This window comes from Ambystoma mexicanum, chromosome 12 (assembly GCF_040938575.1).
Source record: "Ambystoma mexicanum isolate Mex_15411 chromosome 12, UKY_AmexF1_1, whole genome shotgun sequence".
In the NCBI taxonomy this organism is placed as follows: Eukaryota; Metazoa; Chordata; class Amphibia; order Caudata; family Ambystomatidae; genus Ambystoma; species Ambystoma mexicanum.
Window position 1 is genome coordinate 568595872 of NC_090936.1, and position 27897 is coordinate 568623768.

General features: G+C 44.5%; 1 protein-coding gene across 1 annotated transcript in view; it reads right to left on the minus strand.

The window, feature by feature from the left end:
* Window positions 1-27897, minus strand: part of LOC138513015 (membrane-spanning 4-domains subfamily A member 5-like) — a 281174-nt gene that overhangs the window by 40370 nt on the left and 212907 nt on the right. The window contains exon 6 of the mRNA XM_069627730.1: window positions 15144-15269. Coding sequence (XP_069483831.1) covers window positions 15144-15269 — 126 coding nt within the window. The remainder of the gene's footprint in view (window positions 1-15143; window positions 15270-27897) is intronic.

The window sequence follows — 27897 nt, forward strand, 5'->3', positions numbered from 1 at the left end:
ATCATTTGGCGTTGTGTAGCTGAACCTCCGATCTGCATCCTTGCAGGTTACTACAGCTACTTTTTGGGCCTTCTATAGCGTGTTTTCAGCCACACGCTGATTCCTGGAGCTGTTTGGTTGCGTGTAAATCCACACGCACACGTTGTCTTCAAACGCGGCTGGCCTGGGCTGCGTGAATCCTGTTCGCGTGCAAATCCACACGCGCACGCTATCTTCAAGCGCTGCTGGCCTGGACTGCGTGAATCCTGCTCGCGTGTAAATCCACACGCGCACGCTATCTTCAAGCACGGCTGGCCTGGACTGCGTGAATCCTGCTCGCGTGTAAATCCACACGCGCACGCTATCTTCAAGCACGGCTGGCCTGGACTGCGTGAATCCTGCTTGCGTGTAAATCCACACGCGCACGTTGTCTTCAAACGCAGCTGTCCTGGGCTGCGTGAATCCTGTTCGCGTGTAAATCCACACGCATACTTTGTCTTTAAGCGCTGCTGGCCTGGACTGCGTGAATCCTGCTCGCGTGTAAAATCCACACGCGCACTTTGTCTTCAAGCGCTGTTGGCCTGGACTGCGTGAATCCTAATCGCGTGTAAATCCACACGCACACGCTATTTTCTTTGCGGCTGTACAGAACCGCGTGTACTTTGTTTATACCATAAAAAGAGCGCTATTTCCAACTCCTGCACCTGTGATATTAACAGGGGGATTGATTCATTTCCATACATTACTCTACGTGGGAAGGAAGCTTTTCAAGGATTATTGGAAGGTGACAGTGAACAGTACTTTGGACGCTATCCTGTGGTGCATCAACCCGGTATCTAGCGTGAGCCTCGTTCCGTTCGGGATAAGTCTCCCTTACTAATCTTCCCTTCCTTGTCGTTTGTTCTACCTTGGATTTCCTCAAGAGACTCTGCTGGATTCTTCTGCCCTAGACTCAAGGTCAGTGTGTGCATTCATGTCATTTTCTATTCCATCATACTCAGGTTGGGGCAGTTATTCATGATACTTTATTTTGTTCTAGGCTGACTTCCTATACCTTACCCACGCCCTTTCCAGTGATCCATCGCTCTGCCTGTTTTACCAGTCAGAGAGTTGTATCATTTGGAAGGTCTTAACTTGACTTCACAACTATCAAATCGTGTGAACAGGGATCCGGAAGACCCTACCACCTGTATCCTTTGAGTACCGTATCCTTTTCAGTTAATACTTTGGTGCTCTCTGACACCTATGCAGGCTCCTACATCGGCTGCACGTTTTCAAGGATGGGAATGGTAAAAGAGCTTTCTCCCTCAACCAGGTCTTGCCTCTAATTGAGGCTTCAAATTACTCAGTTGGAATACCAGAGGCTATAGCCATTTATTCTCTGAAGAAGGTTCCTTGTCATTATTGTTGCACTGTGTTATTATCATGGGCTGGGACACATGGATGACTGACACAGTTTATATCGAAGGATTTGTGATATATCACACATTGGCAAAAAAAGAAGATGTGTGGATACCATATGCAGGCCTTATGATTGGAGTCAGGCAAACCATGGACTCAGCTGTTATTTAGTACCACCCCGAGAAAATAATGTTATGGCTGTTGTAATTAAGTTCGGGGAGGAGGTTGAAAGTAAAAACATGTTATTGATAAATGTGTACGACCCTCCAGGGGAGAATTGCACTGATGACATTTTTACCTATATCGATGAAGTATGTGTGGATTGGGTGGGCTCAGCTGATCAGGAGTTGATTTTGGTAGGAGGTGATTTAAATAACATTGTCTGGATAAAGATAACTGCCCACTCTTTGAGAATATTCGCCCTGCGTCCATGCTATTGCAGCAGAAAGATAATGGCCGAGGGCGTCTATGGGTCAACTTTCCGAGGGAATGGGATCTGATCATTTTAAATGGGCGAGCAAGAGCTGATACACCGGGCAAGGGAATTTGAAGACGTGGTCGTAGTTCGGCAACTTTAGATTACTTATTCGGTAGCAATGCCATTCTAGAATGTGTTAAAACTCTAGAGACTCTTTCTAACACTCACAGCGACCACTTCCCCTTAGGATGACACTGCTGCTTCCAGTTAAAACATATTTTGGTTCTAAGCTCAATGATTTTACTGTAAGCCATTCTGGTAACTGTATTCAGTGGACTGGTGCTAGTATAGACAAGGCCTTGTCAGCAGTAAACATCCTTGGGGAGTCCGGCTGGCAAGCTTATATTGCTTCAAGTGTGGACGTGATGGAGCACTGGATTAGTGCTCTGGTGACAGATATTGTGTCTGTTGGCTTTGGTTGTAGGTAATGTCATTAGGGGTTACTTGTCTTTACATCGAGGTAATGTATAATGAATGCCCATATATTGAATCTTTCATCTTGAAAACTTTATGGTGAATGCATTTTTGGGGAGAAGGGGGGAGTCCCCCCTGCAAACTCCTGTATCCCACCCTTAAAACCCCATCCCGACCATTTCCCCAAAAAATGTAACCCTTTATACCACCCTAAATATATTCACTATAAAGGTTTTCAAGATAATAGATTAGATATATGGGTTTTCGATATACAGTATTCGATATAAACACTGTGTACCGTCATTCTGAAACCATTCGATATCCAAATCCGTAACTCTAAACAAGCTTTGCGTAGAGAGGTGCAGGACATGAGAAAGAATTTCCTGTTTATCCCTGAATGTCAACATCAAATAAATAACATAAAAAATCGATATCGGAGATGGTTAACACATTGGAAGAATTCTGTACGAAATATTCAGTGGCAGCGGATGATTAGAGTATTTTGTGCCAGAAACACAACGTCAATTTGGCAGCTATCGACTGCTGCCAAGGGTCCTAAGGAATAACATATCCTGAATCCCACTGGGGAATGGTTATGGTTAGATCATGTTGGAAGCAAGATGAAGTCCATTTCAGCCTCCCGACCCCATGTGACATTGGTAATCGTGACCGCTGGCCGCTTGACACTCACATCGAGATGCTACTGGCATCAATTTTAAACTTAAAATCTTCAAGGGCACCGGCCGAAACAGGCTTGCCAATGTGGTCCTTAAAAAGGATTCGACAGGCTGGGCCCCTTACCTGGAGGGGTTATTTGACAGGGTCTGTTGCAAGCATACCATTCCGTCTCATGGCGGCAGTCTGTACTTGTTCCTGTTTATAAGAGAGGAGACAGGAGAAAGCCGGAAAATTACAGACTGCTGTCCATGTTGACGTGACTGGTAAGCTGTTCTCAGGCTTGGTCTTGAAAGAGATTCAGGCCTGGGTCCCGACTAAAAAAATCCTGTACGATTTCCAGACAGGTTTTCGGCCCAGTTCCTTAACCATACACAAAGTACGGTTGTTAGATCATCTGATCCTTCAGTCCTCATGTAAAGAGGCAAAGTGTTATATATAACGTTTGTCGACTTTAGGTCGGCTTTTGACTTCATAAATAGAACCCGGCTTCAGAATAAAATCAGGAACCTGGGGTGCCCGGTTTGGCTCTTGTCTATTATCCAAAACTTCATGAAGAAACGGGTGCCAGGATACATCTAGATAATGACGGTGGGTTGACCTCTCTAGTTGAGTAAAGTAGGGGAGTCAAGCAAGGTTGTGTGCTGTCTCCCCTGCTGATTAACCTATATATCTCTGATCTCCCTGAGAGGATGTTGAGTAACGCTAACTGCTCTCACCGTATTGGAAAAGCGAGAGTCGCCTGCATGTTATATGCCGACGACCTTGTCGTTTTTGATCACACTCTCACAGGATGTAGATCTATGCTGGACGAATTGGCTGTATATGCAAGGGAGAATTACCTTGTAGTTAATACAGAAAAGCCTAATACACTGCTGATCTCCAGGAAAATGGTAAATAGAGTGAAACTTGATTTCAATTTCAGGAACATGGCGTAAGTAGATCATTATCCTTATCTTGGACTGGAGATGAGTGCTGAGGTTAATTATCCCTACATCATTGCCAGTAATGATAATGATGTGTTATTTATATAGCGCCTTTATCCATAGCGCTTTACAGAGCACATATTTACATACAATATCACCCAACCCAAATAGGTACTCATTTATCGACCTAGGAAGGATGAACGGCTGAGTTGGCCTTGCCGGGATTCCAACCTGCGACCTGCAGATCACGCTCACATCGCAGCAGTGAGCGCTCAACCTGCTGAGCTATCTTACCGGCTTAGTAAAAAGAGGAAGGCTGCTCTGTTGACTCACCTTTTCAGCAGATTTCCCCATCAGATGGCCGAGTATTCCTTTGAGGGAATATTAATCCTTTCTAAGCAGTGCTTCTGTCTGGCTATTTTATATGGCCTTGAAGCACTGAGGATGAAGTATTTGAGATGGCTAAATTGTGTTAAGGGAACCTTCTGGAGGTAGTAATTGAAACTTAGACCATCAGTCCATATGGAAGTGTTGCGTTTGGAGTTGGGCCTAACTTCATTGGGTGGCCAGTTGGAAAGGAAAAGGGGAGAACTATACCTAAAGGCTAAGATGAATCCAGAGTGCCCTGTTTTGAAAATTCTGGGTGCTAATTGTGGGAGAAAAGGAAACATTAATAGCGATGTGTTTGATGATCTTGTAATGTCTACATTCCAAGAGATACATTGGGTGCCAAATTGGAATACTAGTTTTGGTTATCAAACTTTAAAACCATTATTATAAGCTAAATTTGATTTATGCGATTGGAATAAAACTACGATGACATATCCACACTAAAAAGTCTCAGACACGTGACCAGTGAGGTCCACAGGTTTAAAAGACCACAATTGTATGTAATCCAGAGTCCTAACACTGAAGTACGGTGGCTCATGTTGTGCCTCTGTATTATTCAGCTTCCATTGTTGTCAGTATTGGGCTCTCAATTGAAATTGTTGCCGAAAGACAGATTCTGTCTGATTCATAAGAACCGTGGCATTTTGGAAAAATCTAAACATCTGTTTACAGAATGTGTGATTAAGTGTACTTTTTACATGTGTACTTACGAGAATTTTCTCTATGACTCTGATTGCATAAAATCTGATGACTTCTGGACTTATTGCCTGAACTATCCCTTTGTTTCAGTGCATCTTGCACTCTATAGGGTCTGGAATCACATAGCAAAGATATTGGCTATTGATAGAAAAACATTTTAGTCTTCAGGTAGTGTAGGTAAAGATACAATACCTGGTGGTTTAAAAATTTCAAATTTTTAGCCAGAAAAATTTTTTTATGGCACACTTTGGGAACGGATGATCCTCCGACTTGCTGCTTGTTTGTTTTGCATATGAATTTTCTTTGTTGTCATTACATCGGTTGCAACTTTGCTCTATTCAGATGAAGACTGCTTATTTATTTTGCCCATCTGTATTGGTATTTCATATATATGCACTTATGAAATTACACAGTTTTAATTGGTTTTAGACTATAATATATTGACTGGAACTGTAATTGTTGTATTATATTTGAAATGTATGGTATAGTATTGCTGTATGTGTAATATGTGTTGATGTTATTGGCCCTCATTACAAGTGTGCCGGTCCGGGAACAATGCTGCCGGTAAGCTTACCGGCACCATTGTTTCTGGACCGGCAAACTATGAGTCTGCGGGCGGGTGCCGTACCGCCCACCAGGTATGACCCTAGCGGGTGGCACGGCACCCGCCTGCTGACTTTCATGGAAGCACCGGCACCATTATTAATGGTGCCGGTGCTTCCGTGGTCCCCACTCCCATGGAATCCTATAGGACGCTATGGGAATGAAGATCAACATTTTACCGGTGCCTGACATACCGGGCCGCTGGGGTTGTAATGCCCGAGTGTTTCTGGCAAGTCAGACGGCAGTAAATCATTACGGGTCCTGTGGCTACCTGCAAGATTTACCGGCATGGTTACCAGCGGACCCGGAATGAGGGCCATTGTCTTTTGTAAAAAGACATTTGACTAATTACAAAACATAATAATAATACATAAAACAATGGACACTTTGGAATTGAAAGTTAAAGGATGGGTCAAACTCCCACTACCAATGATGGGCATTGTATGACTTATATGGTGATTACTCTGAAATGCTTATACATATTCCTGAATGTTCCTGAATGTTCCTGTCATTCCTAGCATCCGGCTTCAGGCTGAGACACTGCACAGAAACAGCCCTCTTGGACCTCAAAATCCAAATGGATGAGGCCAAAGATAACAGCAATTTGGCCATGCTACTGCTGTGAGACCTCTCGGCAGCATTCGATCTTGTTGATCATCAGATCCTCACAGATCACCTGACTACAGCAACTGCTTTCTATAGCAACGCTTCCAAATGGATCCAGTAATTTCTTTCCAATCGACCTACAAGGGTCTTTGCACCTTCAGTCTCGCCAATGCTTTACAATATCTTCACTAAGCTGCTCTTTGACCATCTTGACAACTTGGGTGTCACTTACATGAATTACGCTGATGATACCCAAGTTCTCATCACGCTGTCAGGGTGCTCTGAAGACAACTTTAAACTGATCAATGACATATACTTGGATTTCCAGGCGTGGATGGCGAACCATAGCCTCTGCCTCAATGGCGAAAAGACGGAGCTCCTGATCGTCGGATCTCAAATACGGCCAACAAACTAGACCCCCGTTACACATACTTCGACATCGATGGGAACTCGATTAAAGTTGCCAAGGAAATCAAAACGTTGGGAGTCTACTTAGACTCAACCCTCTCACTCAAGAAACAAGTGAGCTCCACCACCTCAAGTAGTGCTTACACTAATAAGCTCATTAACGCATGCAAATCATTTCTATCACCTAACAGCTGCATCACGCTAGCCAGGGCCCTAGGACTATCCAAGATCAATTATTGTAACACCTTGTTCCTTGGCTCCTCTGAACAGCACCTCAACAGGCTTCAGGTCTTACAAAATAAAGCCCTAAGATCTGCGCTGCACATTTCCAGGTCCAACCATATCACCTGTTTTAGACAGGATGCCCACTGGCTCCCAGTGCATGACAGAATCTCTCTCCGCACATTAGTCATTACCCACAAATGTCTATCAAACTCGGCCCCCAAGTATCTGTCAGACAAATTCTCCAAATACCAAACTACCCAACCCACCAGAACTCTGTAGTCGCACTGCCTCACTATTCCGATGTTCAAATTGAAAAGAGCTGGAGGAGCTAGTTTCCCTGTACTGGCTGCTAAATCTTGGAACTCCCTCCCTCTCACCATCAGAATGGAACCATCCTTCTGGACCTTCAGAGCCAAAGTAAAGAGCTGGCTCTTCAATAAGAAATACTAACAGACTAAACACTTGTGCGCCTTGTTTAATTATTCTGCATTACCTCTGTAACACCGTCTGCGTGGTACTGTCGCCTACACTGTAACTTCAGCATCCCTCCCACATGCTCACTTGTACTTATTTTGCATTTCAACTACCCTGTAACCACCAGTCGACCTGCACGTCTGTGTCTTAATACTTTTGTATGTCTGTAACCTTCTCTTAAGTTTTAGCGCCCAGTTACCCCAGGGTTCGGTGCGCGTTACAAATAAAAAAAACAAAACTAAACTAGCACATCTGTTTAACGCAACCTGTAGGCACTGACCCTACAACTCATATGAGCAGGCTATCACCCATGTTTATTTTATGATACATCACCTACTCCCTGTGAATAGTGAAGATGGGATGTCCCCGACTTAGAGTTTTATTATAATGTGACAAAGACAGCACACACAACTGGGCAATTTAATCACACAAAAGCATTCCTGCACATCCCACTAAAGGTCAAAGTGCATCCTGTATCACATGAGGTTTTGCTTTGGGAGAATATTAAAGATCATAGAGCAGAGGAGCAGATAGCACGGAGAACATGGAAAGAATAGCAGGCTATATAGGGCATGCCAGAAAAAACACATAATTATGCAAATATATTTCCCACGTTCAATATACAGGGTTGAATGTTACCTTTGAGAGGAAATGCATCCCAATATTTCCAGAATTAGATAACTTTACTCTTGGAAGGCTCTTCTTAGATGTCGTTTTCATTACCCTGGACCATCTCCCACAAAGTGTAGAAGTCACTAGACTTGTACTGTCCTCGTATTATAGACTGCAAAACACTACCACACATCCCACTCTTCTTAAAACGTGCCCAGAAATGGGTGAGAAATCTTCATGAATGCAGGTCCATTGTTCCTTGAATAGCAATCACTAGATTCTGATTGTGGGATAGGCGTATCAGCTGTTCTGATACTAGAGAAATGAGGGAAGAGCTTTTTTTCTGTTCTGGTCCAGTTATTGTGGAATGTTTTGGCTGCTACCCTATAAGCCAGGGATAATCAACTGATTATTAAGAAGGTCCTAAATACCTTTTTATAAATAAACCAAATCTGTATTATAGGTAGGATCTATGTGCTGAAGGGCCAAAATCTTGTCCTATCATTATGAAATTTGCCTCACCACCACTTACCTCATTTCAACTTACTTGAACTTATAGCAGTTTACCTTACTTTACCTCACCTGGCCATCTCTTAACATAACTTCTCTTCATATTCAGGAACGCCTGCTAAAGAAACTGCAACGTATCCAAAGTGCAGTGGCCAGACTTCCCCTCAGACTACTATGAAGGGACCACATCACCACAGGGCTAGAATGCTACATTGGCTGCCTACCAAACAACGAATCATGTTCAAAACAATCCGTGGCCAAGGAGCAGAATTCCTACAAAATGATATGATATGGCATTTGTAACGCACCTATACACACGTGTTTCAAGGCACAACGAGGCGGGGGGGAACACGGGGAGACAGACACCGATCCTACTAGGCCAGGTGTCATTCAGATCGCGCAAGTGCAAGGGTAGAGCAGAAAGGGAGAAGTGCAAGGGGGAAAGGGAGCGGGGAAAGTGCAGTACAGGGTTAATAGCATACAGGAAAAGTAACAAGGGCCAGCTAGTGGCAAGTGCGAGTAAGTGCAGACAAGTGCTGGGAAGGGGGGCTGTAGGGATACAGACACAGTCCCGTAGTGCAGGGGAGAGTGGCTGGGCCAAGGACCGAGAACGGTGAGTGGCCCAGTTGCAGATTCAGTGCAGTTTCAGTAGCTTTAGCAGGGGAGAGGGGGAGAGAAAGCAGAGGCGAAGAGGAAGGTTTTGAGGTGCTTCCGGAACCGGAGATGGTTCTCCTCAAGTTTCAGGGAGGCAGGAAGGCTGTTCCAGAGGGAGGCCCCTGCAGAGGAGAGAGATCTGCCACCAACTCGTTGTTTGGAGAAGCGACTGACCCTGAGGGAGTTGGAGGCGAATGAGAGAAGAGCTCGAGAAGGAAGATATTTAGGAAGAGAGAGTTGAAGGTATTTTGGCCCAAGGCCCCAGAAGGCCTTGTGGACAATGCAGAGGGTTTTGAACTTGATCCTCGCAGTCACTGGGAGCCAGTGTAGTGATTTCAGTCCTGGAGAGATATGGTCCCTGGGCTTGAGGCCAAGGACAAGTCTCGCAGTCCTGTTCTGGATGAGTTGCAAAGGGCGGAGAGTAGAGGTAGGCAGATTTAGATAGAGGCTGTTACAATAGTCCAGCTTCGAGAGAACCAGGGCTCTAGAGACAGTGAACTTCTGGGGAAGGAGAGGAAAGGAAGGATACCTCTGAGGAGGTGTAGCTGATAGTGTGACTTCTTAGAGACGTCGGATATGTGAGGAGAGAAGGAGAGTGTGGAGTCGAAGATGACCCCGAGGTTTTTTGCCTTGCAGGTAGGAGCAGGAAGAGGGCCAAGAGAGGCTGGCCAGAGAGCTGCAGGGAAGGAGGGAGTGGGTGTGCCGATGAGTAAAATCTCAATTTTACTGTCATTAAGGCAGAGGTCATTGGCGGCACCAGTCCTGGGTAGCGGAAAGACAGTCAGAGATCAGGGAAGGAGAAGAAGAGGCCGAGAGTAGTCTGAAAATGAGCTGGGTATCATCCGCATAGCACTGAAAGTTGGGGCAGAGAGCAGAGATGCGGTGGGCGAGAAGTGCCAGATAATGGTTGAAAAGCCAGGGGGAGAGGTTAGATCCCTGGGGGACACCACAGGTAGAGAAAAAGATGTCAGAAAGGAAGGACCCCAGTTGGACCTGGGAGGGTCGATTGGAGAGGAAAGAGGTCAGCCACGCCAGAGCCTGACCAGTGATACCCAGGTTATCACAGAGACGGTTGAGCAGGATGGTATGGTTGACAGTATCAAAGGCAGAAGAGAGATCAAGCAAAATGAGAACACATGGAATGTTAGAATCAAGGTTCGAGAGCAGGTCCTCACGGATGTTCAGGAGAGCAGTTTCCGTGCTTCTGGCAGCTCTGAAGCCAGACTGATGGTCATGAAGACTGCCAACAGATTCTGAATGGAGATTAAGCTGGGAGATGGCCAGTTTCTCCAGGAGGTTGCCCAGGAAGGGAGTGATAGAGATTTGGCGATAGTTAGCTGGGCAGGAGTGGTCGGAAGAGGGTTTCTTAAGAAGGGGGTGCACAAGGGAGTGCTTGAGAGGGGATGGGAAGACTCCAGAGGCGAAAGAGTGATTGCAGAAATCAGCAAGGGCAGGGGACAAGGAGTCAATGTGGCCCTTGATAGTTTTGGAGGAGCAGGAGTGAGGACAGGATGTCCTGCGTTTTAGAAATTAAGTGAGAGGCCAGTGCTGTGCAGAAGGCCTGGGAGGGGACAGGAGAAGTAGAGACTGCAGCAGGGTTGGCCAGCTCCTTGCAGATTTTAAAGAGTTTGGCCGAATTGTTAGATGCCGCAGAGATGCGGGCTTGGATGAGGGCTCTCTTCTTGGAGAAAACTGAGAGCCGGTATTGCCTTTGGAGCAGGCGACAGGCCAGTTTGTCAGAGGATGAACATGAAGCACGCCATTTCCTCTCTGCCACCCTGCACTTGCGTTTAAGGGTGACGAGATCCGAGTCATACCAGGAGTTACATTTGGCTTTGTGCTTCAGGCGGATTCTCATGACAGGGGCAAGGATATAAAAAGGAAATAACCATTTACCTACCATCAAGACCACTCAGATCAAGCAACAACATTTGCCTAGAACCAAAACCATACACAAGAAAAATACTTGGCGAGGTCGTCATTCTCCCACCTGGCAGCAAAAACCTGGAACAGCCTCAAGAAAGAAAAAAGCAATATGAAGGATCACCTAAAATTCAGAAAACTACTTAAAACTTGGCTACTCACCTCAGAATCAGACAGGAGCGACTAGGAAAGACAAAGACACCTCTGGAAACAGAACACACTGCAGCAAGCATACATAGAAGAATGAAGCCATGGAGGGAGCCCAGAAAAGACCCACTCCCAAACAATACACACACTTTAGACACCACCCTAGGGACAGGCACTGTAGCTGCATATGGGGAGCATTACAAAATAAGTGGCACCCCTGGAGGCCTTAGAGTGCCTGGTCCTCGGAGGGTGGGGATCCCGCCCAAGGAGCTTGTGGAGGCAATGGTAGGCACACCCTTTGGCACCCTAAGAGCAAACCCCTCAACCATACCCATCTCCTCCCAAGGGCGACGAGAGACCTTCACCACCTCATGCCCACAGACCGCTAGACAGTAACAGAGGAAAGCCACATGCACCACTTAAACACTAAACAAACACAACCTCTTTTCTGCACAGAAATCCGCATGCACTTCACTACACTGCAACAACATAACAAACCACACATCGGGCCTCATTACGAATTTGGAGGCAGCCATGCCCTTAATAAGGGCATGGCTGCCTCCAAACTCGGGTCCCGGTTCCCTGAATGGGGAAATACCGGGCCATTCCGACCTTGGAGGGCCTGGTATTTCCCCATTCAGGGAACCTGGACCATCCCCATTCACATTTGAGCAAGTGGACCTCGTAATAGGGCGGTATGGGGTTAATGGCTCTGGCGCCTTTACCGGCGCCATTAACCCCTTACCGCCCACCTCGTAATGAGGCCCATAGTCCTGTATAACAGCACATGGGAGTCTACCGAGCTGTAAATCACACCCAAGCTGAACAAACAGTGCAAACCGCACTGAAGCTGTCAACATCACATTACAATTCTCACTCTACCTTTTCCCGCTATGCCCTACTAACCCAGCCCACACTCTTTCCTTTTAGATCGGCCAGAGCGCCAGGGAACCACTCTGGTGGTGATAGTGCACGATATAAATGATCTTTAACACTAACATTAACATATTACTTCCCCTCATTTTAGCCCACCTTACTTATGTTTCATCACCCTAATTCACAGTAGCTCACCTTAACTCACCTCATCCCATCTCACCTGATCTAAACTTACATAGCTTTGCTTAGCTGATTTTAAAGTTTCTTATTATCCTTCTTCTTATCCTACCTTAGGTCTCTAAAATTCTCTTAACTTTGTTTAATGGACGTGTTAACAATGGCAATCCATTGTATAGGCATTCAGATATGGACTTGGATTGGACCTTTTGAAACACTACTCAATTTCGGCTTTGGTCAAACTAAGGCAAGTTCTTGAACCCTACTGGTGACATGATGTATTTACATATGTTTGATCTTAGCTTTGAATTTGATTAAGACACGTTTTTTAAATAGTTGATTGGTTTCACACCTGATTATAACAGACAATTTAACAAGATATCTGTCGGTTTATGGACTTTGCATCGAATTTTTTACATATAATGACATGTCCATCTAATTTTTTACATCGAACAAATATGCATCAAATGCATTCCTTTTTGTTTTGTTTTTTGTTTTGCCCCCCCCCAGACACCTGGTTTTTAACCCTTTAAAACCCACCACAATAAAAATTAACCCTGTGCCCCCAAAAAACATGTATTTGATGCAAATCCCTCGATAGAAATGCATTCGATGCAATGGTATTAGATGCAAAGTCCAGATACCATATTTGTCTCATCTATTTCTGAGGATTGTTTGTTTTTCTGCATGTTCTACCTTCTAGAACAGTAGTGTTTGGTGAAGTAGCTCTTGCAGGTTATCACTTACTATATAAAACAACATGCATGTTGTTTAAATAATATTTGAGATATTCAAATGCACCTTTGTTTGCTTCTTTTCATATATTGTTATCTACATTAATAAATGATCAGCCACCATGATCAGCTATCGTTTTTTAAAGTTCTTGTGAACATTCACAGTTCTTCCCCTGAAAAAACGGGTAACCCATCTTGGACATGGAGAACCTGAATCAAATTTTGTCCCCCCCAACTTTCATGGCACACCATTTTGTGCCCATTCATTTGGCTGGGGCACCTTTTCTTCAGATGTCATGTTCCCCCCAACATTTTCAGCAAAGTTAGTCCACTGCATCCCCCGCAGGGTAGTGTAGAGATTTGCCTTTTTAAATCCCTCATTGCTAGGCCTCATTGTTTTAGCGGCAGCTGCCCCGTTCCTCCGTTGCAACCTGGATACGGCATCTGTCAATCTTGGGACATATGTGGGTCAAGTTTTTCCGTCTGCCCTACCGAGCAGGGCTTTACTTCCCACAGAGGTGCTACACTAACACGCGAGAGCCTCCCCTCCAATGCAGCGCTTTTAAAGAAAGAATTAGCATCTGGAACGATCATTGAGTCCTTTCAGTCAATCACGATCAATGGCTTCTGTGCAATAGTCGCACTAAACCCCTTGATCCTGTGGCCTCTCGGGATTGCAATGTTTGCACTCCACCCCAATGCTGTCCCCGTGCCCTCCTCTGCTCTTGCTTATCTCATCTTTCCCTCGCCTCTGCCCACTCCAGTCCTCGATGCACCACCCATGCTTCTTCCAGCACCCAGCTCCCTGTCATAATCCACAGAAGGTGATGCAGGCCCGCTGCATTACTGGCTGCCACTGAAAGTGAAAGCGGACTGCTGCCACTAGGCTACCCAGAGTCCATTGCTTGGCAGCCATCCCAGAATGGGTTTTCTTTTTTTTCCATTCAGTGTGCAAATGGAAAGGCCATCCTACGGCAAATGGCCACATGGTTGGGTGCTAACAGCATATAGCCCAGAGCCCCAGACAATACTGTTCATTAAGAGTACTCAGCCCTGCCTATGCACCCTCACTGTACTAGGCCCAACACTCAGTCTTCTGGGTTCTTAATGAGCGGGATTGCCTCAGGCTCAGGGCAGTAATGCTAATCTATACCTGGCACCAGCATGACTGTACTAAAGTGTTTGGCGGTTCACCACACTTCCCAAACCAAAACATTCATCCTACTCTAGAGTGTCCTTCTCTTCACAGAAAGCAGACATGAAGGATACATATGACTTGAACGATGGAACACCTTCACGTAACGAGCTCCAGGCATGTGTTCTATGACATAGGAAGCTTCAAAGTACAGCAGGATGTGTGCAGGTGACATGATCCTGCGCGGAGATGATCAGGGCTGGACCCCTGGTGCAAATCTCACTGAGAAAGAAGCAGATGGGATTTCTTTGCATGCATTTGCCCCACTGGAAGAGAAATGGTTGTGCTATTGTTTGTGCAAGAGAACTTCCACTGAATGCCATGTCACTGAAAGAGAAGCATCCAAGGAAGGCTTGGGGCCAAATAAACAAATCATCAAACTCACTGCCTTTAATAGAAAGTGGAATCCGTGATATTGAGCCAATGACACTCCAAGAGTTAATATCACTTGCCCACCTACAGCATTAAACCTTCACAATGTCCATGAGACCAAAAGCAGAAACACCAATGGCAAATCTCTCAGCCTCATCATAACCACTGAAGGTACCCTGATTCCTATGTTTTCATCACCCAGCAACGGTGCATAGCAAAAACTATAACTTAGATCCCAATGAGGACTGAGGGAAGTATTCGTACATCACATTTAATGCATTGTATTAAAGGTATGCTGACCGACCTATGACTCAATATAATGTTCTTGAAATAATTCATCATGAAAAGGGGTACTACTACCAGTCTGCAACCTATTCACTTGTATAGGGTTGTAATCATTCAATGTAGTCCTCAACACTCACATCATTAAGTGAGTTTCAAATGTTGCCACAACCAGCAATGTTATCACCGAATTCACAGTGTATCCAGATGTGTCACCATTCAGCAATGGACCTCTTTTCTCCAGTGGTGGGTTCTTTTGAATGATTCTACACTCCACGCAGGCTAACTGGAGGCTGAGCCGCGCTCACAGGCAATTACGAAGTGTTGCTATAGGGTTTATGCAAAATAAACATAGAATCCTGAAATATTGCCAGCTAGTTTACCTGGGCCACTTGCCGGCTGGAGGAGCCACCCACCGACTTGCATCCATAGCAGGAGACTGTCATACAGATGAACATTTCCAGCAACCAGAGCAGCAGAAGGACCACCAGTATGCCAACTTGATAGCTCTGAAATGCAGAATGAACACAATGGGTGAGTAAAGACAGCAGGACAAAGACATCATCATGTCTTGGGAGGATAGCTCAGGGGCAACGTGCTCGCCTTGGAGACAAGTCGACACGGAGCAACACAGTTCGATCCCCGGGTCCACGCGCGTTATAAATAACCTATCATATCATATCAATGCTAGGGGTGAAGTAAGCACAGCAAGACATGACACCATAGGTACTGGTGGTGTAAGAATACAGCAAGGCAAGGAACTCATCAGTACTGGGTGTTGCTTTATTTATATTGCACTCAGTTACAACACATTGTGGTATTTACTTGTGTGTGCTGAAGTCAGAGGAGTAATTCAACAATCAGGTTAAAAAGAAAGTCATGCATCAAGATTGGATCTTGACCTGTGATGAAAGAGGCAAGTTTAATTTACATAAAGAAAGAAGTGTGGAAACTAAAAAAAAGGGGATCACTTATGCATTATCTAGATCAATGCCCTGACAGTGGTTTCAGAGAAAGTTTTGTCAGAGTCTGACGCAATTTGATTCACACTATTTTATTTCCGCGAGGTCAAAGGGAAAAAGCAACATGCTGCTTTTGTGCGGAACCTACTGAAACATTAATGACATTTCATGATTTCTAGTTCAGTGTTGCAGGAATTTAGATAGGAATGTTTTATTAGATTCGTGCATAATCTTGAAATGATGAACGTGTTTGGCGATATATTTTGCAAGGCAGGCCCACTCCTCTTTTAATCAGTGCCCTACAATTTTTAAATAAAGTGAACATTATTAAAAGAACGGTTTTACCTTGATTGGGAGTTAAATGAAATGGAGTCGTATGGAAATGTGCACATGGAAAATATTTTAGTGTTTCATTTGTTTAATTTATATATATTTGGAGATGTGATGTGTTTTTTCTTTCGGTTTTCGTGTTCGTTTTATGACTTATACGCTATATGCATGGTGTTTATGCTGTATAAGGTTTGCAAAAAACCTGTGTACAATAAATAAAAAAATAAAAAAGTGAACAACAAGGCTGTGCCAACGATGGAATATGCAATGTATTAATTTACATATTATTTTTCAATGTCTCGTATAGAGTGCTATATTGTTACTACTCTGGCCCTTTGTTGGTTCGTATATTGGAAAAAAACGTTAGCTGGATCAAAATTCCTTAACTTCTTTTCAGCCCAGTCAATGATTAAACACTGAGACACAAACCAAATATATACCAAAAATGGTTTACTATACACATATGTGTACATATTGCATTTCAGGTTGCCTAAAATTAGACTCAAACATATTTACAACCTAATGTGAGAATATAGAGGCGAAGTGTGATAAAAAGATGCTAAAAAGAAGAATAGAGCATGTGACTTGTAAATCAAAAAATAATGTATGAAAGAAACAAAAAAACAAAAGAGCACTCTGCTACACTTTTGGCAGCGGCAAACTCTCAGTAATCCTAGTGTACATTCGCTGCTGGTTACATTAACTGCTGGTTTCCCAAAAGTCTTGTATGTCGGACATCAAACAGTATTTTTTACAAATGGGACATGTATGTCATGAATAAAGGCTTATTTACTATTTCTATGTGCCATTATGTGCATGTTTCTGAATATATTCTGAATATATTCATTTTGCAATTGGTCTAATACATGAAACACCTTAGGCAAGGGTCACTCAACGTCTCTTGGGGCATATCCATATGGGGTATTGTTATGTTCATGTCTCAGGGTTCCTCATAAGGATACTCATGAAGCAGCAGGTATACTTCAGATTACTTTATTCAGGTAACATAGATAATCAGGTCACCTCAGGTACATTTAAGTCAATCACAACACCTCCAGAGACCTCAAACACCAAAGTTCATGACGGATTCCAAAAAGAGATTGAAGTTTGACTTGTGCCGCTGCCGTGCGCTGAGCCACAGATGCAAGGAAGTTTTTCCAATTTCCTGACTGGATGGCTGTTATGGTATGATTTAGAATGGCGCCTCTTTCAGTTTCATCAGCGATCTCTTGCAATGTCAATGCTCGTGGCCGGGCAAAAGCTATCACATGGCATACATGCTCTTCCATCTCTTTTGCATGGTGTTCTTCTTCTTCTGTAGCAGGTCGTGGGTGGCGTGATAAATAATCAGCTGGATTATCCTTTCCTGGTCTTTGTTGTATGGCTGGAGTTGAAGCATCCATTTTTCAATGCGTGCTGGTGGATGAGGTGACGAACCTTTAAAGTTTGGTATGAGTGGTTTGTGATCTGAAAACACTTTTGCCTGTTTGCCTAGAAGGTAGACTTTGAAGTGCCTGCATCGCCATAATATTGCTAAGGCTTTTTTCTCTATGTGGGCGTAATTCTTATCCGTTTTTGTCAGAGCGCGACTGCCAAAAGCAATTGGATAAACGTTTCCATCATTGTCAGTCTGGGTAAGCACGGCTCCTAGGCCAACTGGGCTGGCATCAACTATAAGTTCAGTATGTCTCTTAATGTCAAAGAAAGCCATTGTTGTGGATGCAGACAGTGTATCTTTGATTTGCTGAAATGCTTGTTGGTGAGTATGCAACCATTCCCATTTTTGATCCTTCTTTGTTAGATCATGAAGAGCACTTGCTATGGTGGCTAAATCTGGAATAAATCTTGCGCAGTACGTCGCCATTCCCATAAAACTTCTTACTTCGGTAACTGAGGTGGGTGGCTTGGTGGTTTTTATATCATTGACTTTGGCGGGATCTGGTGATACCCCTTTTGCATTAAAAATATATTCAAAAAAGCTTAACTCTTCTTTTCCAAATTCACATTTTTCAGCATTCAAAGTTAATCCAGATTCTTCCAATCTGCTTAGAACTGCTGCCAGGCGTTTAAGGTGTTCACCTTCATTGGACGCATACACAATGATGTCATCACTAATATTCATCGTCCCATCCAGACCAGTGAGAACGTTTCTAATTTTATGTTGAAATACCTCTGTCGCTGATGATATTCCAAAATTTAGCCTTTTTTGGCGCCGCAATCCGAGGTCGGAGAAGAATGTAGTGATGTACCTCGAGTCCTTAGCTAGTTTAAGCTGGTGGTATCCAGATCTGAGATCAAGTTTACTGAAAATGGTTGCTCCCGTTAGATCAACAATAAGTTCATCTATGGTCGGCGTAATGTGGCGTTCCCTTTCAATGGCTGTGTTAGGAAGTCGCATATCAATGCAGATTTGTACTGCGCTTGGTTGTTTTGGTTTTCTTGTACCCACCATGGGGGATACCCATGGGGTTGGTCCGGATGTTTTCTCTATGATGCCTTTTGCTTCTAGTTTATCCAATTCTTCTTTTACAGCTTCTCTCATATGAAATGGCACTCTGCGATGACGCACTGCTCTGGTTCGATGGTCGGGTCAATGTGGAGTTTAACTGTCTTGCCTTTTAAACATCCTATACCTTGGAACACTCTGTGGTGTCGTTTTAACAGTTCATCAATTTCTCTGCACTGAATGTTGAAAGCAAAATGGATTAATTTCAGCTTATCTGCAGTTTTACAGCTTAACAATGTTTCACAGCCAGCATCCACAACGTAAACTCGTGCTCGGCATATGGCTTTATTATGGGGAAAGTCAGATTTGAAAGATCCTTGAACTGGTAAAGGCTTCATGCAGCCATATGCATATAACTTGACCTTCTTATCTTGGAGTCTAGGTTTCGGGTCCAACTTGTTGAATGCTGATACAGGCATTACATTGACGGTTGCAACTGTATCTATGACTACCCACAGTTGTTCTCCATCAGAGATGACAGCGCATGATGGCCTTTTCTGTTGTCTAGTCCGTTGTGGTTCTATGGCTGAGATGAGGTGCACGTGATGTACTCGTTTTTTGGATTTTCTCCATCTGTCATGTTCATCTCTATCAGGTGATGCACTGTCTTCACTCTCATCACTTTCGCTGGTGCTTGGTGACCACTTTGAGCGCACTATTGCTCTCGCTCTCCCTTTTCTTCTTGGTTGGCGAGTTGTCTCTCTGGGCCCGAACTTCTTCTGGCGTTCTTGACTTTGCCACAGTGTTTGTTCTCGATCATCTTTGTTTGGTGGATTTAAACACACAGCTGCGTAGTGATTGAGTCAATTGCATTTTCGGCCTGTCGTTCCCCAGGCTGGGCAGGTTTCTCCCTTGTGCCATGGGCCTCCACACCATTTGCATGCCCTGTTTTTCCCTTGGAACGTATGTGTTTTGGAATTTCTCTTTTTCCACTCACTCTGTTCTCGGTTACTTTGGTTTTTCGATATAGTAGCAACATCTTCTGTTGGTTTTGGGTTGTCAAGTGGGAGTTTCTGTATTGCTGCTTCCATGACTGCCACTTGGTCTTCTGTTTGTTCACGCAAGCGGGCCATTTCTAAGATTCGGACCAAACTTATGTTTCTTTCAGATAGGATAGTTCTCCTCAGTTTTTCAGATGAAATTCCATTTATTATCTGAAGACGGATAGCAAATTCTTCATTTGGAAATTCACAACCAACAGCCATTTCACGTAAGCGTGCATGGAACTTGTCAACTGTCTCTTTCTCACGTTGTCTCGCCATAAAGAAATGAAAACGTTCATAATCTGGATTAAGTTCTGGCTTAAACATAATAGTGAGAGCATTCTTTGCAACCTTATAGTTGTTTTCATCTCCACGGTCCGGGATTGCATTAAACAAACGTAGTGCTGCTGCACTAATGTTGAGTAGAAGAAATGTGCGTTTTTTTTTTTTGGTAAAGTGATTTCTCTTGCATCTAAATGCATTTCAAATTGTTGTAACCAGATTTCCCATCGAATAGCTGCACCTGTGGTGAATGTATCAAACGGTGGCATGAGAGTGGTCAGTGCTGGGTCTGGGTGGTCTGAGGTACCATTCCTTCTTGTTGATAAGCTTGTGTTGGTCCTCGCAGGGCTTGTTTCAGTGCTGGACATGACTGTCACTATAATATTTTACAAATATTGTCTGAACTTCAAATAAAACACTTAAAAATTGACCAAACCCAGTAATGAAAACAGTGCGCACCTCTGACTGGCTTACTTTTATGTATTAACATGCAGGATTGGCATTACATGTTCTTTTAAAAGTTCATTGAAAGTGTGACTGCAGTATCTTTATTCAGTGCTAACTGACGTTCTTATTGATTTCTGATGTCTGCCCTTTTCTTTTTTTTTTTCTTCTTGTTTTAATGAACTTTAAAAGAAAATGGCTTCTCTTTACTCCATCTGCTTTTACAGTCTTAATATGTTGAGAATAAAGCACTGTTTTCCTCAGGCTGTATAAATAACACTGTTGGGGCACTATTATAAAGTCCTGTATATGTACACGTTTCAGCCGTTGAATATTTATTTCATTAACGGAACGTTGGGGGCATGAAAAGTGCAGTTCTTCTCATACACGCAATTATAATGTCAGTGATAAGGCCCCTCACACTTCGTCGCTGCGTAGATACTGCAGTCTCCACCTTTTTTTTTCTTCTTTCAATGCCTTGGGTTCATATCTTTCTCCTCGTCACCAGTATGATGTTTTAAACTTATCAGCACTTGGATGATTGTTCAATGGAATTTCAGTCAGCAGCGCGTCGCAGTGCAGGAAAAGAAAACGCATGACCGTTCGTTCTCATTCACACATCCGGACTGCCGTTATTACGTCAGTTCCGGGGTTTGTTTATTTTTTATTCTCATCCGTGTCGTATGAGTGTCACGTGACCGGCTATTCCCTAGCACGTGACACCACATTCCCCTCAGCCCAGATCTCTCACTCCATGATCCCCTCAGGGGTGCTACAGGCTGCACAGAGCAACCGTTCTCCAGCACCTTCACAGGAATGTCTTTTCTAACATCATAAAACATTTCCTGATAAAGACATCTCAACATTTACTTTGCTTTACTGTATCACAAATATGGCTGTTCCCATCCTGAAGAAACTTTGGACACTTCTACAGTACCAGCACCTCTCGCTCCAGTGCTCCCTTTAACAATCAACAGGGCGAGAACACACCCTAGGGGCCTCTCCTTGAAAGCCCGCTGTCATGATCTCTGCTTCCAAAAGATCAGGACTTGCCCGACTCCCTTGGAAGCAGACCCATAACCCCGGTTCTGAGTGCCAGCCAGTCCCAATTGGGACCTTTTGGACCCTGTCCTGTCGCCAGTGGCACCAGGCTCATAAAGATGCCCAGTCCCAGCGCTGGAAGCGCCGGGCTCATAATGCTTGGGTGGACTTACCTGCAGCAGACCATGCTGCTTACTTACCTGCCAGTTGAACCCCTGATCCTCTTCTATTTGGGACTACTTTTCCTGTTGGGTGGGGCAGGAGCCACTCCCTAGGTTCAGAACACTGGAACTCTTCTGGAAAGCAGGAACTCTTTTCTTACCTAGGCGTGGCTGTGGAAGGAGACACCTAAGCACTACAGGAGGCTATTTAAACCAAACCCGATGGATGAATCTTGCTTTGCGTTATTCTGCATTCTCTGCAGCAGAACGCTCATCGTGTCTTCTGCTTCTGATCCTGGGCCTAAGGGAACAAAGGCTTACCATCCTGGAATCCAGTCTTCAGCAGCACCTGTAAAGACAAAGAAAGAACAGGTTAGCACTACGGTCTTCAGTGGCAGCGCTTCTCTTACCTGGTCCATCGGCTGTCACCAACGCCTCGCGCTGCATTCCGGCATCTGAAAGACAAAGGCTTACCTACTCCTCGCATGCTCCGGAGGTCTTCGCACTGCATTCCGGCATCTGAAAGACAAAAGCTTACCAGCTCTTCGCACGCTCCGGAGGCCTTCGGCGCTGCATCCCGCATCTGAAAGACAAAAGAAGGTGCGTTTAAAGACATTGGGCAACTTTATTACTCACGTGCCATTACTCCTTCCCACGCCGAATCCAGTGGGTATTCCAGCACCCTTCAGCTTCTCTAAAGCTCCGAACTTGTACCTGCAAGATAAAAGGGACAGTTAGTGCGCATCGTGAATCAGGCTACAAGCGCTTACTTACGTGCTTCCAGGCGCTTCTATTCCTCACGCGGGTTCGATCCTCAACTCTCATCAGCCCGCCATCCGCCATCGCCGGAACCCTGCAAAACAAGAGATATCATTACAAAAGACTTTTAAGACATTTGAAGTGCCCAGAACTTACTGTTCGTGCAGTTAATGACGGACAGCAGTCCTCTGAGGTCAAGAGGCCTGCACCCTTATCCAGTGAAGAAACTGGTTATGGCACCCTGCCCCGAGGCAGATGGAGAGCTCGGCGTTCACTTGCCTAAGGTGAGGGTGTTAACCTTTGGAGTTCTACAGGAGAAGAGAAAGGGAAGAGGAGAGAGGCAACCAAAAACCCCAGTTCATTAATCCCATATTTTCTATCTGCAGACATCTTACTCTTCGAGTCAGACATACAGTGCACAGAGGTCCAGCCCAAAGAGCCAACCGTGTGTTACACATCACCTTTGAAGATACGGCATTCACCCAGTCAAGACCGGCACCTCTGCGGGAATCAGGTGAGCGTTACACCCACTCCATCTCTGATTGCACAGGGCATAGTGAGTTCACCGCGCTCAGGGGTAAACTGGCTCTTCATCCTCACAAGGTGACACTCAGGGGACAGGCTGCCAACTTTCTGGCAAGGCAGTCCTTGGACAGTCTCTGTCACCTTTAAAGTCTCTGGTAACTATAAAGTCTGGTACCTGCGCAGCCTCATACCAGGACAGTCTCTCTATATTCCCTGGGTGCCTGCCAAGACAGTCTCTTTTACTCTCCCCTGGGCGGTGGGATACGACATGGGGGGCAGTGGGATCCCTCTCCTTTACTTTGGTCTCTCTGCTTCCTGCTCTGCACCAACCCGCAGCAGTCTCCTTCTTTCCTCTCCCTAGCTCTCATACACACAGGTACTTGTGTCCTCCAGGGTTCTTCAAGGTCCTCACAAAGGCCAATCCTCGTCACCAATTGTTATGTTCATTTCTCAGGGTTACTCATAAGGATACTCATGAAGCCGCAAGTATACTTCTGGTTACTTCATTCAGGTAACATAGATAATCAGGTCAGCTCAGGTACATTTAGGAGATAAGGAAGTACAGTGGGGAACCCACTGGCTCCCACCACCCAGGCTACATCTTCCAACTGCCTCTGGCTGGAATCACATTTACACACAACATTCCAATCATTCTCCTAGCATTCCATTCCTAACCTCATACATTGTATTTACACCTCATGCAACCTGGATGCAGGGACCAAGAAGGAAAGTCAATCACAACAGGTATGCCCTACCACTGTCGGATTAGGTGTGGAGATTTTTCAGTAAGCTTGATGTTCATGTTTGTTTCATCAGGTCAAAGGTTTACCAGTGAACCCTGTACGTGACACATAATGTATGTTTTACATACAGTAGAGAACTTTGTCAAAGTGGCATGTGTTGTACAAAGTGCTCCTATAGATTCACAAACCTTAAGGCGTTTTGTACAAGTGGGCGGGATATTCACTGACGGGCCCATAGGTCAGTGCTCACCCTCGAGTACCTTTAAGACAAGATAGCTGCACCATGTGAGGGATGGGGGTGCAGGATTCACTTACTCCAACACGACTCAATAATGAGGACTCAGTAATTTGGCAAAGGGAAGTCTGTTTAATGACCTGTACATCAAACAGGGAAACAGTTGGGAATCAGCATCGTGCGATCACCTGTCTCGCTCCAACTTCCTCGAACTTCAGTCAAACAGCAATAGTTATAGGCAAAACTCGTCATCACTGACGTCTGACTCTACAAACTCGTCATGCAATATAAATGTTTAGGAGAGGTAACTTAAGTATAGGTGCTATATCTGTATATGGTAACAGAGCATGCGGATTGAATAACTCTTATCGGGTGGGCGTCTACGCCCAGCCCTCTACATCATGCATGATAGACGTCACTACAACTACGGCGTCCCATTGGTTCTACTATTTATAGGACCTTAGATTACATGGTCCATTGTGATTGGGCAGGTTACACCCCTAAGCATAAATCTCCACTTTAATTAGCAGCATGCAGCCTGGGCACCCAGGTGCCTAGTGTCCCAAGATTCACTCTGCCTCCCTTCCATCACTCAGGCCTTTTGAGCTATGTGTCAATTAGTTGGCTGGGCATGCCCTCGAAACTGTAGCCTCTTATCTAGAGAAGTTATGGCACCCTTGGATCTGGGTGACATCAAACATTGGTAATTATTCGCGCCTGACTGGTCACATGTCTGTTCACCGTGAATCTGCTTCAGTTTCAAGCTTTTCATGTATTTGTTTCTTCTTTAGCCTCGCCACCTGCTTGGGCCCTTCTTATCTTGACCTTCACGGGGCAGGCTGGTATGCTCTGGGGTTTCGATTGTCCAACGTTGAAACTCTCCCCCTTTCCTTGGGTTGACCTCGACTTCCCAGGCATGGGCTGCTCTTTGTTGAGTTTCGATTCCGCTCTTTTCCCTGGCTTCAGCTGGAATATGAAACCTGGCCTAGTAGGCCTCTGGCCGCCTGGGCATACTTCTGCTTAACAAAATGGAGTCACACTTGTATAATGTGCCTTATTGAGGTAGATATATGGTTGGCGCTTGCTGCTCTATTCTTCTACTAAGCATTGCAAGCAGTATTGTTTTCTTAGCTTCTTGTGTTCCAGGCCTGTTTACATGCATTAAATAGTTGGCTACTTCTATCTTGCCTCATAGCCACGTTTCCTTACATTTCAACATTGTCTCTTTTCTGTGTCCATTACTTCTCCTTTTCATAGCTGCTCGCACGGGCATGCTATCCTTGATAGCCATTGTCGTTCACTCACGTGCCTGTTCAGGCCCTTGTGTAATTTCCACTGGCCCTCCATTAAGGCTCTTTGGGTCTCTTCGTGGACCGTCTCTAGGTACTCCTCATTTCGTCTCAGCTGCTGGTATGGTTGTCTGATGGGGTACCGTGCTGCCCAGGGTTGTCTGATTATGGGAGTTTCAACAGGTACGGATCTTCTGATGTACACTGGGCAGAGTCCCAGCGCGGCTCTCTGTTGGTTCATTTGCTCCTCATATGTCACATACCTTGGCAAGTACTTTCCTGGTACCTCGAAATGGGGGGCAGGGGTACAGGCCATGTCTGGGACCTCCTCTACAGTATGTCAAGTAGTGTCCATGCCCAATGTCTAATAGTCAGTAGGTAGCTTCACTAGCTTATCAATGTTATAAGGGGGAAGTCCTGTGTCCCTCCAATTTCTCGAAGGACCTGTAATGTGGGAGAATGCTATTAATAGGAATTGATGAAAAATCTAGTTACTGTGATAAAGAACACATGGAGGTGTTTCTTACCAAAGTCTGGAGGGACTCCCTACTCCTAAGTGTGGAGGTGAGTTGCATGGGTCTTCATGCTTGAAGGTTCATTTTCCTCAATACTGATATGGGTAAACCTGTTCTTTCTTGGGGGGAACAGCACCTGAGAGAAGAAATGATGGTCTGTGTAAAAAAATGGTAGCAGTGTACTCTTATAATCCACAGAGGATAATATGAACTGTTTCCTTTAGTACTACTGGTGTTACTTACCCAGAGTTGTTATATGTGCTTCCCCTCAATAGTAGAAGTGGCAGGCACGAGCGGCCGTATGAGTCCACTGTTTGTCAATTACTGCTAGTAAAAAGGGTACATAAAAAGGATGGGGCTAGAGTTGCTCATCATAATCTGTTGCCTAAGCAACTTCTTATGAATTTATAGAAAGTAATTACCTGTCAGGTACCGTGTATTCATGTTCGTGGCATTAGGAGCGTTTATTTAATTCATGATTCACGTCTGCTTTGTGTAGCTGTGAGAACCACTCGTTCAGTCTAGTCTTGTCTCCCTAGTGCTTTCAAGGTTATCATGGAACCTTCTACATTGTTTCACCCATAGTGTGAAATGCGCTTGGAAACTAGACCAACACTTTTGCAGAACGTGTTGGTCTCAAGGTGCAGTGCAGACGTAATCCTCACAGAGTGATGGATTGTGATCCCGGCTGCCAATATTCAAATGCCTCTGCGGCAGCACCAGTATTTAGCCATATTTCAACCAATACTGCAAACTGAGTGTGTAATTATGTAATTATGATCTGATGCTACTGCTGTGTATATACTTTGCTGATCTATTACATTATTAGGTATCTGACAAGGTATTGTAGAATAGGACACTTTCAATTTAGGGTTGTCCATTAATCTGTAGCGTTGCTGCACTCTGGAATGCATATTGAACCAACAAGTATAACAGCCTAATTGGCACCCACCATCTTTCTAATAAACTGAGTTGTATAAAGATCAAAATCATGGGGGGGGGTTGTATTACTCTGTGCCTGTATTGAAGTCACTTGTCCTTGCTGTGTCATTCTTGCATATGGATTGCATACTTGTTGCCCGTGTTTTGCCCTTGAGGCACCTTGAGGCCCACTTGTAGGAGATGCACAGAATTTGGTAGGTGTGGTATCTATGGCCCTTTGTAGAGCTCACAAGAGCTTGTGTCCACCAAAGGTTCTGGGTCCATTGTGTGAAGACACACTTATCCATATCAGATGTGGATTAGAATGTCTTCATTGAGACCGGTAATGTGTGATCTAATTTTATAGATCCACCACAGTTCCTTGTGGGCCAAAGAGTCCACCACATCATCCGGTGTTTGTTTGTATTCATCAAAGTGGGCTTCCTTAGGAGCTCCCAATTTATTGCACCTAAGGCATGATTGATGCTCAATTGTTTTTGTGGATGGGCCGGCTAGTTTGGCCAATATAGCGCTTACAACAGGGACATTGTACGCAGTATATTACATTACATGTTTTACAGTTGGAAAAGAGTTTCAATTTCCATGTTTTTCCCTGGATTTCAAATGTTTTGCACTTTAGGTTGAATCTACATGCTGTGCACGAGCAACAAGGGGAGTGGCCCCCAATTTTGCTTAAGTTCCAAAGTGTTCTCTTGTGGGGTATGCTTTGGAACTGAGAATGGGTGAGGTACTCCTTCAGGTTTAGTGCCATTCTGAGAAGTGGTTTGTTGGGAAGAGCCAGGCAGGCTAAAGGCTAGAATTTCTTGATCCATCCCCAAAACTGTGTAGTATTGGGGCAGAATGTGGTCATGCATGGCATCTGTTTTTCCATACTGTGTTGCCCATGAGGTTGCAATAATGCTTCTCATGGCATAAACCTGGCCCTTTTCCGTGAACTTCTCAAAATAATCTTTGAGGGGTAACTCCTCGCTTTAAGGGGCTGGTTTAATTTGCCTGCATGTATATAACAATCTTCCAGATCGGTACAGTTACGTCTCAAGTGAAGATACTGACCGTAGGGCAGATTATCTTTAAGTGCTCTTGGATGGAAACTGCTATAGTGCAGTAGTGTGTTCCGGTCCATAGTTTTTTTTATAAAGACTGCACACCAATTGACCTTGTCGATGAAAAATGGTAAGGTCTAAAATATTAGTCTCTTGTGGGTCTTGAGTAAGGGTGAACTCAATACTGTTATTGCACTGATTAATTCATGTATGGAAATCCAAAGGTGACTGTGTGCTACCATTGCATATGAAGATTACATCATCTATAGTTTGATGCTATTTTCTGATGTGATGTTGGAATGGATTGATGTTGTTCTAGACATATTTCTCTTCGAACCAAGCCATATATAGTATGGCAAGGCTAAGCACAAAAGCGG